Below are 15,075 nucleotides of genomic sequence, written 5' to 3'. Positions count from 1 at the left end.
CTGGCAATTGCCTCCTTATTCCTTTTAAGCAAATTTCAGGGTAAATTTTACCCTCATTGGCTAGTGGGGCAGTGTGCATTTAGCCTCATTGCCCAGTGGGGCAGTGTGCATTTCACTGTTGTTGTTTCACACTGTTGTGTATAGATCAATTGCATTTTGGGCGAGAGGGATGTGGATGTGCATGACCTTTGGAAATCTGCCTGATTTTTTCCAAAGCTCTGCTGTTGTTAATGTGTGATGTTGATGTTATTTGGGGTGGATTTGGGGCAGAAAGGGGACTTTGGGGGCATAAGAGTGGTTCAGGTGGTAGTGCCCCAATGGGTGCCTGCTGCCACCCAGATTCCAAAGGAATTGGGAAAAGGGCTGATTTTTAAAGAATTTCTGAAGTTGAAGATTTGGGGCAGAAAGGGGGCCTGAGGAGCAAAACAGTGGGATGGGTGGCAGTGCCCCAAGGGGTGCCTGCCACTTGCCCTATTCCAAAGGAATAGGGCAAAGGGCTGATTTCTTAAGAATTGTTGAAGTTAATGCTTCTTTAAGGTCCCCCCCCCACCAGGGAATAAAGGAGGTTTTAGAAGACGCATAACTCTGGGCACTGGGGTAGCCGGGAGTGAGTGGTGGTGTAGTGCACATGGGGTGCCAACCACCCCCATGGGCTGCTGACCCATGGGGTGCTGAGTTCTGTTGTTTCTGAGGTGTTCTGAGTATAGATTCTCTGGTAGCATATGAGATTTTCAATGACAAACCATGAATCCACTCTCACATGCTACCAGAGAATCTGAATCTACACTCAAACATCTCAGAAACAACAGAACCCAATACCCCATGGGTTAGCAACCCATGAGGGTGATTGGCACCCTATGTGCTCTACACCACCACTTGCTCTGGGCCACCCTGGTGCCCCCCAAGTGCAGTTATGGGGCAGGAATTATGGAGGTCCATCATTCCCTATGGGGAATAACTTTACAGATGCGCAAACTCCATTACATCTTTAAAAATCAGCCCTCTGCCCAATTCCTTTAAAATAATTCTGGCAGCTTCCTTTCCCCCACTGGGTACTACCACCCACCCTACTCTGCTCTGGGCCACCCATTTCCCCCCCAACATGAAGTTTTACTTTTGCTGAAACCTCCATTCTTCCCTATGGGAAAAATCCTATACTTCAAAAATTGACCAAAAACCATCCCTTTCCCCATTTCCTCTGAAATTTGGGTGGTAGTTTCCACCCATTGGGCACTACCACCCCCACCCACTAGTTTTTTTCCCCCGGGGCCATTTTTCAAAATGCAAAACGTTTCAGATTCGGATTTTGCAATTTCGAACAAAGAACAAAATTGGGGTGTTTCGGATTGGCTGGTTTCGAACAAAGAACAAAGTGAGGGTGTTTCGGATTCGGGCCAAAAGCAAAACAGGGGAAAAAACAAAACGCCCAACCCTACTTTATATGCTTTGCAGCAAAATATGCTCTTTTATCTGCACATGTTTAGGATTGTTCTAATGATCAATGATAGCAGAGATTTTGATGCTTTGTACATTTTATTCAAAATTCTGGCATAAAGACCTATGGTCGGAAAAGATATAAGCTTGCATCCAAAGGTTCCCTTCCTTTGACAAAAGGAGCTTATACAGGAGGAAGGGATCCTCCTCTGGAAGAAGCTCCTTCCATCTATGGAAGGAATCCTTTCAATGCAACCCATACGCTCTATAATCCAGAGGCCATCACTAGTCCCTCATCTAAATAAATAAATAGATAGATTTTCTTTTCTCTTTCTATCTATCTATTCTCCCTTTCTTCTTTCCTTTGGAAGATTCTTGAATTCTGTTCTCCATCTCCAGTGCACCAACTTTCAAGATTTAGAAAAATATTGTCCACTCCTCAAGGTAAGAAAAACATAATAGTGCATTTGGGATTCTGATTATGAACACTAACTGGCCTACACTTTGTTAGGAAAATACCTGGCTGATAATCCAGGATACCAGAGGCTGATTCTGAACAAATGTTGATTACATTTGATTAATGGAAAGCCCTTTAGAAGTCATTAAGAACCTGGCAAGTTGTCACATCTAAGTGATGGGAGAGGCTGATGGGAGAGTTGGGATGACATCATCCTCTTCATTCCCACCCCCAGGTGGCCCTTCCACAAGGTTGGGTGGGGGAGTTGTCTCGGGTGTGCATGAGGGGAGTGGTTCAGGCAGCGGCAAGAGTTGGGTCTTTGCCACTACAGTTGTGACCCCAGTGTCTACCACCTAAACCCTTCCTTCCTTTTCCCTCATCATTCCACTGGGGCACATCTCTTAGTTCCTCTTCCCAACCTGAGCTAGAAATGCCCCTTGACACAACTACCTTTGTTGTGGGGCAACAAAAGCCCACAGGCCCGGCATAATACCTTCCTTGATGGCAGTCTATGAATATTCACATGCTCCCACCACTACTAGACTTGTGCAATATTGGATAAGGAATATCAAATCCCACATGAAATCCATGATATCAGATCTTATTGGATATGATTTTGATCCATTATAGGGAAGCCACAATACCAGGGGTTTAACATGTCACCCACATACCCTGATTTTGGGGATGCAGTGCTTAAAAACTGGATCAGGAGCCAATTTTAGGCAAAGTGTCACCAAGCTTGCTCCTGATAGGGTTAAATATCGGATTTGTGGTTGGAAAATCCTACTGACTACAATATTTTGATGGAGTATAAAGACCCAAATCTTCACATTTTTTGTATCAAATCAGATGGGATGGGATCCAATCCAATATTTTCCTCCATGCATAGGCTCAACCACTATCTCAGCAGCATGGCCTGAGAATGCTGAGCATTCTCAGGCCATGCTGCTGAGATAGTGGTTGAGCCTATGCATGGAGGAAAATATTGGAATGGATCCCATCCCATCTGATTTTCTTCTTCTATGGGGGTAGCCCTTCAGATAGACAAAGATGGGAATTGTATGTCTTCATAATCCTCTCTTCTCCAGGCTAATTATGTCCAGCTCCATCAACCATTGCTTTTAGGGCTCTGATTCCAGTGCAGACTACACAGGTAACATTTTCAGGATCATGGCACCAGAACCTGGAAAATGTCTGTGATGTCCCAAGGAGAGCAGGCCTTGTGGTAGTTTTGATAAACAGGGCCCACCCTGGTCTACATTTGAATGGGGGACTATGTGTGAGCAGTGTAAAATATTCCCCTCAGGGGATGGGGCTGCTCTGGGAAGAACACCTGCATGCAGAAGATTCCAAGTTCACTCCCTGGCATCTAAAATATAGGGCGGAGAGATACTCATGTCTGCAACCTTGGAGAAGCCACTGGCAGTCTGTGTGGACCTTCGGCCCTCCAGCTGTTTTTTACTAGAACTCCCATAATCCCCAGCCATAGTGGCCCACAGCCAGGGATTATGGGAGTTGTAGGCCAACATCTGGAGGAGAGCTGAAGTTGAGCAGCCATGGTGTAGAGCTAGATGGACCAATGGTCTGACTCTGTATAAGGCAGCTTCCTAAGTTCCTAACTGATTAAGCTTAGAAAGAACCCAGCACTCAAGGTGAATAAGAACATGAGATTTTGTTCACTGACCTTTCTAGAAAAGGTTATGTGGATGGCCAGGTCTGACATTAAGGTTCCCTGCACTTGCCTCTGTGGGGAAGAAATCAATCGCAAATAAATTCATTTGCATGGAAGCAAACAAAGGCTGTTTTATTAGTTGGATTTTCCCCTCTCTTTATTTCACATTGGTAGGAAAAATGGAGAGCCTGAAAGGAAACCACACAAGAGTCACTGAGTTCCTGCTAGCAGCCATTTCTCCAACATGGCAGTCCCAAGCCATCCTCTTTGTCATTTTCCTCCTGGTCTATGCAGCCACCCTAGTTGGAAACACCCTCATCATGGTAACGGTGGGATCTGACCCACGACTACGCACACCCATGTACTTTCTGTTGGGAAATCTCTCCTTCCTAGACCTCTGCTACTCTACAGTCACTGCCCCCAAAATGTTGGTGGACTTCCTGGCTGAGAAGAGGAGCATCTCCTTTGAAGCTTGCATGGCCCAGCTCTTTTTCCTCCATTTTGTGGGTGCTGCTGAGATGTTCCTCCTCACTGTCATGGCATACGACAGGTATGTGGCCATTTGCAAGCCTCTGCACTACCCCAGTATCATGAACAGGCAGCTCTGTAGCTGGTTAGTGGCAGCTTCTTGGACTGGGGGCTTCATCCACTCCACGGTCCAGACCATCCTCACCATGAGGCTACCATTTTGTGGGCCCAATCAGGTGGACAACTTCTTCTGTGATGTCCCACCGGTCATCAAGTTGGCCTGCACAGACATCTATGTCATTGAGCTGCTCATGGTGTCCAACAGTGGTCTCATCTCCACCAGCTGCTTCATCATCTTGGTGACCTCCTACGCCACCATTCTGGTGAAGATCCGCTCCCCTGAGGGGCGGCGCAAAGCCCTCAATGTCTGTGCCTCCCACCTCACTGTGGTAACCTTGTTCTTTGGACCCTGCATCTTCATCTATGCCCGGCCTTTCTCCACCTTCTCAGTAGACAAGCTGGTCTCTGTCCTGTACAATATCATCACCCCCATGCTGAATCCTTTGATCTACACATTGAGGAACAAAGATGTGAAGTCGGCCATGGGGAAGCTGAGAAGCAAGGATGTAATTTCAGATGGGAAGATGGCAATGTGAGATGGGGGAAAGCGAAGAGAGTTATTTCTGAGAGTAATATTTAAAAGGTGCCTCTTTGCAATGTTTTAATTGTTGTATTTTTAGCTTGAGAACCACCCAGGGACTTGCGTATGGGGAGGTATAAAAATATGTTAAATGAATAAAAATAAATTAATTAAATTCATCCAGGGGTGGACATCTTATCCCCGCGGCCTTAAAACTTTTTCTGGCGAAATCATTGGCACAGTTACTGTACGGTGCCCAGCTGGGTCCTTACTCAGATCTGTCCCCCTTAGAAGTGGTGCAGTCTAAGTTCCTGAGAGCATTATTTCAGACCCCCAAATGTACCCCCAATGCGAGGCTCAGATTGGAGGCGGGCCTCGTCAGAGTTGAGGCCAGATGTTGGCAAATGGCGCTGTTTTACTGGCTGAGAGTCCTTTCCTCTGAGATAGGGCTGAGCCGCTTAGTATTAGCGGACTCTTATCAGTCGATCAGGAAGTGCTCACTGAACCAAAAGATGACTTCTTTGGGCCTTGATCAGTCTGCCCTGCTTACGCAAAGTTTGGAGACAGCTAGGAAGCTCATCAAACAGATAATTGAGCACATAGAGAGACAAATAGATCTGGCAAGGGTACCTGACTTTCAGTGCCAGGAATCAGTTAGGTATTGTTTGGCCCCAGCACCCTATCTCACTGTCTTGGAGGTGCCCCCTCTTAGAAGAGTTTTCACCCTGGCAAGATGCAATGCCCTGCCTTCAGCCCTCTTGAGGGCCGATATAGAGGGATCCCCTACGGGGAGAGGCTCTGCCCATGTGGTGAGGGTCAAGTTGAAACAGTTATCCATGTGTTGTTGGAATGTCTGCTCTATAGAGACCTGCGCCGGGATCTCATACACCCTTTGACAGTCAAATGCCCAGGTCTCGATTTACCTCAGATGACTGCCAGGCTGCTGGAAGGAAGTAATTCCTGTGCCACTAGACGGGTAGCCAAATTTTGCAGTGCAGCCCTTCGCTTTTGGAAGAGCTTAAAAATGGGCAAATAAACGATGGACTTAATGCCAGAGCAATTTGTAGCCACACCTTGGCTTGTTGCAGGTGGGCATGTGGGGACAGGTATCACTGGCTCAAAAGCAGCTAATTTAATGATAATATTTTATAGAGCTCCTGAATTGTATATCCCCTCCCAGTTTTGGGAGTTGAGCTGAGCTTTGAGTTGTAATAGTCCTATAAGCAGGAATATGCTGCCCCTTTTATCTTAAATTATTTTAGTAGTATTTTAGTAGTATTTCCAGTGACTTTGTGCCGAGGAGGATTTTTTTGATTTTATTAGGTGCTACTGATCCCATGGAATGCTGATTATCTTCTCGTTTATATTTGTCTTGACATCACGCTGGTCTTCGACCGAAACAAAGTGTCAGATTGTGTCCTTTTTAGCTTATATGTATTTTAGCTACTCTGCTTGTGCTCTATAGCATATTTTAAACATTTTGTATTTTTTAGATTCCTCCCATCTCAGCCTTATCTGCTATATCAATGTTAATCTCCGTAATACTATAACATTTTCCCCCTTTTATGTAGCATTTATTGTATAGTATTACTGTTTTATAACCTGTGCTGGTCTATGACCGTAATAAAGATTGATTGATTGATTAAATTCCAGTCTTCAATGTAAATTAAAACACCCAGAACCACAGGTCAGGAATTCCCTGTTCAACTAAGCCCAGTTCATTTGTTCAGAACCATTAACAGCCATTCCTGGAGTAGATAGTACCTCCTGAAATCTCTTGACCACTTTGTCCCTCATATAACACAATGTTAACATATTCCTATAACTAGGGTGAATTTTAGAGTGGAAAGGTGAAAAAGGTTGAACTAAGGGCTCTGTGTTGCTCTGATTTTCTCTTCTGGGAGCTGCTATGCTCACTCCCCCATTAAAATCCAGTTTCACTCCACTGATTCTAGAGGCTCAACTCAGCTGATATAGAACAGGTCCAACTGCTTAGGCTCAGGTCACTCTTTGTCTTTAAACTTTTATCCACTTATCTTGGCTCTCTTTCTCCTGCTAAGCATGAATATCTGTGTGAAACCTATTTTGTTCTTATTCTGTGGCTGATCCAAGAGATTGGGGAAGTTAACAAGCTTCTGTAAGTCAGATGTGTCACCCATTTTTTAAAAATTCACGTTCAAATGTCTGTATTGAAGCAAAAAGGCAGCCTGCCCAAGAAGTAATAGTTTGTAGAAAGCATCTGAAGGAAAAGTTGGGTGATTTTCCTACAAACAGAGGTCATGTCCAGCTACTATCTTGTGTTTTTCCTACTTTTCTCTCTGTTCCATCTGTCCGTTTTAGCTATTGAACTCTCATTCGTTCCCTGTGAATGTGTTTGTGTGGTTATCTGTTTGTTTATCATATTTCTATACTGCCTGATATAGGCATCTCAAAGTTAAAACATGGCCCATCTAAAACAGTATAAACAGTTTAAAAAAATTTTTAAAAGTAAAAACAACCTCAGTAGATAAAAACATTTTAAAATATTAAAATTTCAGTTAAACACCTGGGAAAACAAGTGCACCTTGAGGGTCTTCAGACATAACAGGAAACTGGAGGCCCCTTCACCTCCGGTTTCCATAACAGTATGTCCGAATATGGGCAACTGGAGTTTACAGTGGAAAGGGACCCACAGTTTCTCTCCCCAAACTCTGCTGTAAACTCCATTTCGTGGCTGTAAACTCCATTTCTGCAGTGCCAGCGTTACATCCAAATGCTGGCACTGCAGTTTTGCCCTAATGGAACTGGAGTTGAGGGAAGAAGCTCCTCTGGCTGCCATTGGCTGCCGCGGCTGTCCTTCATTAAAAAAGAAAGCCCTGGTGCCAGTTTCCCCTCCTCTCTGCAGTCAGCATGACTGCAAGGAAGCAGCTTTCCAAATTTAATAAAGTTGTAGTGACACATAAGGACATTTCAACAGTGTGTTTTAGAATGACATGATTACCTCATTGCCACCCTCCACCTATTGATTGATTGATTGAATGATATACCGCCTAATATAGAAATCTCTAGGCGGTGCACAGAATTAATGTACACTATGTACGATGCACCCAGTTTTACAGATGAGGCTCTGGTGACTACTGTTTTAATGTATCTTGCAGATTGCATTTGGTTTTAAGAACAAAAAGTGCATTAATCTGAAGGTGGTTATTAGCAATTAAAATTAGAATGAAAGGAGTTAGTTCTTGCCATAACTTCTTGTTTTTCAAGTGGCAGTCTGCAGAGCTTGTGGCATGGCATGAGAGCCATCTAGCAGCTACAAGCAGGATTGCAGGCTGAAACTTGAGCTACTGGCTATTGTGTCATAATTTCTGGTCAGCTTCTTCAGTGGAGTGAGTTTGTGACAAGCTACATTTGTAGCAAATTTGGTTCAAATCACTGTACCTGATTTGATTCAAAACAGTTAGACAGTCCACATTGCCTCAAAGGTTTATGCATCCATCATCTTGTTGGGGTGGATTACATCACCGCAAACTACATCATTGAAGTGTCCCTGTGGGTCCCTACAACTGCACCCAATTTGGTTCATATTGGTCTAGGTGTAGTGAAGTTGATGGGCAGGGGGACACATGGAATGTGGAGTGATCTCATAAGCCTACTGGAAAGTAGGCTGAAAAAGCCAGAATGGACTTCTAAGTCCCTGTGGCAAAAAGGGGACCCCTCCCAACAAAATATGAGATCTCATATCCTGGCAAGAAGAAGCACCTTTTTAAAAGATGCTGCTGAAGGAGATCATGATCAGGGCACAAACAATGAACAGCCAGTTTCAAAAAAATCAAGCAAGGGGTTTTTATTTCCCCAGGGGACATTTTGCCTACCCCTCCCCAGATTAAGCCTTTCATACTGAAAAAGATATAACTGCAAAACATAGAGAAAATGGAAATTTCTAATCACATTTTTCTAATTCATATCCTTGAAGCATAAATGAATGGAAATGTTAGTTTGGTGCCAATTTTTTTAATAAGGGCCTTGGGGACAAATGGTAGGAGTCTCACCCCATGAGAAGCAGCATGTCCATAGGTAAACACCTCCTCACCTCTGGGTCTCTTAGAGATAGACATGGTGATGGGGGATCATGGTGATGAGGATCAGGAACTCCTCCGCTGCCTGAAGGGCTGCCATGCATCTAGTGGAAGCTAGGGGTGAGAGGCTGCTTCATCGTCTCCACTCTCCAGCCTTGTTTTGTTTTGTTTTGATTTCTCCTTCTCCGTTCCTTGTGTTACCCTCTTCTTCCTTGCTTGCAAAAAAGGAAAGGAGAGTGCGTGAGGGGTCAGCTGGACCCACAGATGCATTCTCTCCCCCACACCTCACCATATTTAATAGAACCAGCATTAGCATTAGGAATCTAAAGAACAGAAAGGTGTTTGTCACAAGAAGCATCCCATTTTCAAATTAAGAATGCCACTCTCTTGATTTCATTTCTAGGGGAAACCCTTGATTTTGCATCGTCCCTCTTTTGGTGGAATTAATTTATGAAAGTATGTAGAAGGGTTGGGTGCGCGCACATGCGCGCACGCACACACACACGAACGTATATCAAGCAAGGGGATTCTTCAGTCACAATATGCATACTTGGAATTTGGATCCAGCATTGTAAGGTTTGAAACTTTCTTTCTTCTTAAAAAATGAAGACCTCCATCTCTGCTTTGGGGGCACAATGAGAGTTTTGCTTGCTATGATGGGAGTAGGGCAGGGGATGACTGACAGCAGCTCTCCAAGGTTTCAGGCAGGAGTCTCTTCCAGACCTAACTGGAGATGCTGCCAGGGATTGAATTTGGGGCCTTCTTCAAGCAAAGCAGATGTTCTCCCATTGAGCTATGGCCTCATCTGATTTGATTTGTTTTGATTTGAACCTGGAACATGAATACCATTTATTTAGTTAGTTATTGAGGCGAGTCTCACGATCACTGAGACCTGCTGGAGGGGGTTCTGCAGGGAGAGTGGGCTTAGCCCGCTCTCCCTGCAGACGATCAAGGCTTCAGCCCTGGGCAGGGGCTGCAGGAATCAGGGGCTGCAGGGATCGGGGGCCGTGCAATCTCCGGAAGTCCCAGGATGCCCTGCGTGAGGACGCCCCCTCCCTATGGGGGGCTCCTCATGTGTTGCCGCAGCACAGAGTTGTGATGCGGCAATATATGACTGGAAAACCTTAGTTAGCAGGTGCTCGCTCCGCTAACCTGGGCTAAGGTGAGGGGCATTTAAGTGGGTTACCCGCTTTGTGGAAACTGGGCTCACCTGCAAGCCCGGTGGTTCCCATGGTCCGTGGAAAGCGGGCTAAGCTCCTTTAGCCCTCTTTCCACTGATTGTGAGAATCGCCTCATTATTTATTATATTTATATATTTGTGCACTGCCCCAAACCCATGTCTCCGGGCAGTTTACAACCAATATAAATTAAAACAGAAACTACAACATTAAATCAGTTTAAAACCACAATTATTCTTAAAAAGCTTGCATGACTAGAAGCAACTTAAGAGTCTTTTTAAAACCTGTAAGAGATGGGGAGGCTCTTATTTCAGCAAGGAGCACATTCCAAAGTCTTGAGGTGGCAACAAAGAAGGCCTATATCCCTGAGTAGCCATCAGACAAATTGGTGACAACAGCAGATGTTCAGTTCTGTTTATTATGGTCTTTGATCAGATCAACAGACTTCAACACAGACCCAGACGAAAAGAACCTTAAGAGTAAATATTGGTACAGATATATAAGAATACTGAAATAGAGACTATTACATAAGAGTAAAATAAGATAGGATGGAATAACCTAAAAACCTAAATGAACCATTTCTAACACACTATGTGAGGATCTTAATTGCAGCCATACAAAAGCCGGCTACCTGCTGTGAAACATCAGTGTGAATGTCAGAACGAAAGAAATTTATGTAAAACTCCTCAGAATTATTTGGATATCATAAAGGAAGAGGGGTAATATATCTAAAACGTAAATCACGATAAAAAGAACAGTAGAGGAGCACATGGCCAACTGTCTCAACATCTTCATTCCCACAAGGACACAATCTTTCCAGGTAGGGGACTCTCCTGAACCTACCATCCATTACCACAGAGGGCAGCATATCCAGCCAAATCAGTGTCTTTTGTGTATTGGGTATAGCAAGCTATACAGATATGTGGTCAGTTTTTGTAAAGATTTAACAGCTCCAAAACTTGCATAGCTTGTTGCTCATCTTAGATCAACCTGGTGTTCCATATCAATGATACGCTGTTTGAGGATCGCCTTGGCGTTATTATAACCCAGAGATAGCAGATATCCCATTGACAACCCAAGTAATTTTAACTTTTCAGTGATGAAATGCATCCAATCAACTTGTTGGTGATCAACTGCAGTGATTAAATGCATCCAGTCAACTAATCAACTTTTGGAATTCTCTGCTACAAGATGTGGTGACAGCCAACAACCTGGATGGCTTTAAGAGGGGTTTGGATAACTTCATGGAGGAGAGGTCTAGCAACTGCTGCTAGTCAGAGGGCTATAGGCCACCTCCAGCCTCAGAGGCAGGATGCCTCTGAGTACCAGTTGCAGGGGAGTAACAGTAGGAGGGAGGGCATGCCCTCAACTTCTGCCTGTAGGCTTCCAGCAGCATCTGGTGGGCCACTGTGTGAAACAGGATGCTGGACTAGATGGGCCTTCGGCCTGATCCAGCAAGGCTGTTCTTATGTTCTTATCTTCAATCAGAGGGATATTCATCCTTAAAAATTAAGGGAGCTGGGCCAGAAAGAAAATAGATCAGCTTCAACCAAAAGTTGAAAATATAGATCCAGGCATAGGTCTCCAAGCTCAACAGACCTGTTTCCAGAAGCAGCTTTACATTAGACACACAGCAGGGGGTTGAGAAAATAGCCCTAAGAAATTTAGATTGGACCCTCTCAAGTGGTCCAAATTAACTATATGTACAGATCTGGGAGCCATAGAGAAGCTGTGGGATTACCTTAGTTTGAAAGACCTTAATGGCAGCTGGAACATATCTACCCGCTGAGGAGAAAGAAAATCTCAAAATTGCAGTAGTTTATCTCTGTGCATTTGTTACAATGGAGTTGGTTTGCCCTTTCCAGTCACCTGTTGCCTGGAAGATGACCCCCAAGTATTTATATTGCATTGTCTGTGCTACACTAACCCCATTGATTTGCCATTTATGCACTGTGGGTTTCCTGGTGAACATTAGAACCTTGGTCTTCTGGTGATGGATGGAAAGCAAATTTTCATTACAATAGTCAGCCAGAGCTCCCAACATTTTCATCATCCCCACCAGAGACTATGACAGTAGGACAACATCACCCATGTAAAGAAGGGAGGCTAGGTGTCTACTGCTCAATTTCGGCAGGTGACAGTCCAGAGTAGAGAGAGTGTCCACCATGTCATTAATGTAGTAATTAAACAATAGTGGGGCCAATATACAGCCCTGGCGGACCCCTTTCTCTGCACGAATGGGGCTTGTTAAATGTCTCATAAAGAATCTGATAATTTCTTCCACAGTTTATCACGAGGAATGTGATCAAAGGCTGCCTTAATATCAACCAAGGTGGTTTACAGTGCACCACTTGGCTTGTTGTTGTACTTATTTATTAGACGTCTCAGGACCAAATCCTGATCTAAGGTGGACCAACTGCAGATGGACCTCCCTGGATGATCTTAACGGGCTGCGGGGCTCATAGTGAAGAAGATGTTCTCTTAAACATCCCAAGTTGCTAACCAGTACTTTGTATTTTTGCCCTGAAATATTAGTAGGCAGTGGAGTTCTTTTAATATACTGTAGGAGTCAGATGGTCTCTTCGAGATGATCTAGATGCCAACTAGGCAACTGCGTGTTGCACCCATTGCACTTTCTGGACCAAGCACAAAGGCAGCCCCACATAGAACACATTGCAGTAGTCAAGTCTGGAGGTTACCAGCTTATGAACTACTGCTGTGAAGTCATTCTGTATAAACATTCCCAATCCCATATCACTCAACCTAACCCACCATTCCAGAACTGAGGGGAAAGACCCAGACTGCCATGTTTCAAAAATCAGAAAGTCCATGCAGTCTTCCCTCCCCTGGCCAGCTTTTGAATAACATAGGGTTCATGTCTATCAAATTAGACAAAGAGTGATGAAGCAATACGGTACGGTACTTGTTTCTATCTAATGGCCTCACCATTATTCCACTGTAGGGCTATGCATTGACAGGATGGAAGATGAGAATCATACTCTAGTGACACAATTCATTTTCCAAGGATTACCACAGAAGTATGAATTTCAGATTGTCCTCTCTGCCCTCCTCCTGCTCTTCTACATCATCATCCTACCCGGGAACATCCTGATCATTGTGACCATTTGGAATGACTGCCATCTGAGATCCCCCATGTTTTTCTTCCTGGCCCACCTGGCCTGCTTGGATATCTGCTACAGCTGCATCACCCCTCCAAAGATTATGATTAACCTCTTCTCTGGCAGCAGAACCATCTCCTACCCGGGCTGCATGCTTCAGATTTTCTTCATCCACTTTCTGGGTGCGGCTGAGATGTGGCTTCTGATTGCCATGGGGATTGATCGGTATGTGGCCATCTGCCACCCACTGCGCTATACAACTGTGGTGACCAAGGCACTTTGCTGGGCTATGGTAGTGACTTCATGGACTGGAGGTTTCATGCACTCCATGATCCAGGTCATTCTTATTGTCCCTCTCCCTTTCTGTGGCCCCAATGAGCTGGATAACCTCTTCTGCGACATCACCCAGATCATCAAGTTGGCCTGCACTGACACCTTCATGCTAGAGTTCATCATGTTCTTCAACAGTGGCCTGTCCACTCTGATGTGTTTCCTCATCCTCCTCATTTCCTATGGGGCCCTACTGGTCAAGGTGAGGACAGGCTCCAGCAAAGGGAAGAGCAAAGCTTCATCTACATGCATCACCCACATCATTATCATCTTCATCATGTTTGGCCCTGCCATCTACGTCTACTGCCGGCCTTTCCAGGACTTCCCCTTTGACAAGGTGGTCGCCTTTTTCCACACAGTGGTTTTTCCATTGATGAATCCCATGATCTACACTCTGAGAAACAAAGAGATCAAATTAGCTATGTTGAGACTGATTAAAAAATATTTAAATGTGGGAGTATCAGATGGAGGGAAAACCTAGTAGACTTTTTTGCTTTTTAATTCTAAGTTCTTGGATTAACTTTGCAGGAACACAGTAGAATCTGAGTGGTAATTGTGCATTAACTGTGTCAGTTTATGGACTACGGTTTGTAACATCTCTACCAACCCTAATTGCTTGTTGAAAATAATTGATATAGAGCAACCCTCCAGACTGCATTCTATGGTGTAGTAATTTTGTCATATCTGCATAATAGCTGGTCAAAATCATTATGTGTTGGGGAAAGAAAATAGAAAAATAGAACAAAATAGATCTTCCATTTGTTCTGGTATACTGTATTAACCATGTAGCATTGCTGTGGTTTTTGCCAAAATATTCAAATCTTAAATCTTGGAGCACATCTGCTCCTCTTTTTAGACAGCTTCATGTACTGGAAATATGGCTGTACATTCTATTTTCCTAATAAAGTGTGTGTTTTAAATAAATAAACTCATGCAACCGGATGGTAAAATTGATAATCTCCTTGTCTATTCTTCTGTTACATGCTCCCCACATCCTCAAGCAGTCAGAAATTCCAGATCCTTACCCCTTTGAGCAGTTTGGGAGAACAGTGAAAAATAGTTGAAGTGTTCACCAAGAAGGCAGGAGGCATTACTCTCTCTCTGAATTGGCTTTTTGACATTGCCATGAAGCCAAATTGGATTGGTAAGCTACATGGCTATCCATTCAGTGTGAAAAGACAACATTGGCCTCATTTTGAATTGGCCTTGTGATGCCAAATCATTCTGAATGTGCTGTGTAACAGTGCCATGTAGTAGGGATGTGCATGGTCCAGACTAGTCTGGACCGGCACCGAGGGGGGGGTCTCCCTTTAAGGGTGGGGGGGTAGAACTTACCCCTCCCGCCGCTTTCCCCCCTCCGGCGCTGTCTTTTTATGTGAAGATTTTGGGGTGGCAGCGTTCTTCGCTGCCGCCCCTGCCCCCATCGTCGCCCGGCAGTCTTCCTCAGAGTAGTACGCATGCGCGCGGGGCGGCGTGCGCACGCCTGTCGCCACCGTGCGCGCGCCGCCTACATGACGTAGGCCGTATGCACTCTGCCGTGCACGCATGCATACTGCTCTGAGGAAGACTGCCGGGTGACGACGGGGGCAGGGGCGGCAGCGAAGAATGCTGCCGCCCCAAAATCTTCACATAAAAAGACAGCGCCGGAGGGGGAAAAGTGGCGGGAGGGGTCAGTTCTACCCCCCACCCTTAAAGGGAGACCCCCCCTCGGTGCCGGAC

General features: G+C 44.8%; 2 protein-coding genes across 2 annotated transcripts; both read left to right on the top strand.

The window, feature by feature from the left end:
* The first annotated feature begins 3,742 nt into the window (after positions 1-3,742).
* LOC128330846 (olfactory receptor 4Q2-like) lies at positions 3,743-4,687 on the top strand. Its single transcript, XM_053264211.1, has one exon. The coding sequence runs from the start codon at positions 3,743-3,745 to the stop codon at positions 4,685-4,687; it is 945 nt and encodes a 314-aa protein (XP_053120186.1).
* An 8,199-nt stretch (positions 4,688-12,886) lies between these two features.
* LOC128330845 (olfactory receptor 4N2-like) lies at positions 12,887-13,837 on the top strand. The gene has a single exon (XM_053264209.1). The coding sequence runs from the start codon at positions 12,887-12,889 to the stop codon at positions 13,835-13,837; it is 951 nt and encodes a 316-aa protein (XP_053120184.1).
* The last annotated feature ends 1,238 nt before the right edge of the window (positions 13,838-15,075 follow it).

The sequence above is a fragment of the Hemicordylus capensis genome, chromosome 6 (assembly GCF_027244095.1).
Source record: "Hemicordylus capensis ecotype Gifberg chromosome 6, rHemCap1.1.pri, whole genome shotgun sequence".
Taxonomy (NCBI): Eukaryota; Metazoa; Chordata; class Lepidosauria; order Squamata; family Cordylidae; genus Hemicordylus; species Hemicordylus capensis.
The sequence above is the reverse complement of the archived record's forward strand: the minus strand, read 5'-3'. Positions and strand labels throughout refer to the sequence as shown.

Coding starts and splice junctions, on each gene's coding strand:
- LOC128330846 (XM_053264211.1), top strand. CDS start 3,743: ATGGAGAGCCTGAAAGGAAACCACACAAGAGTCACTGAGTTCCTGCTA.
- LOC128330845 (XM_053264209.1), top strand. CDS start 12,887: ATGGAAGATGAGAATCATACTCTAGTGACACAATTCATTTTCCAAGGA.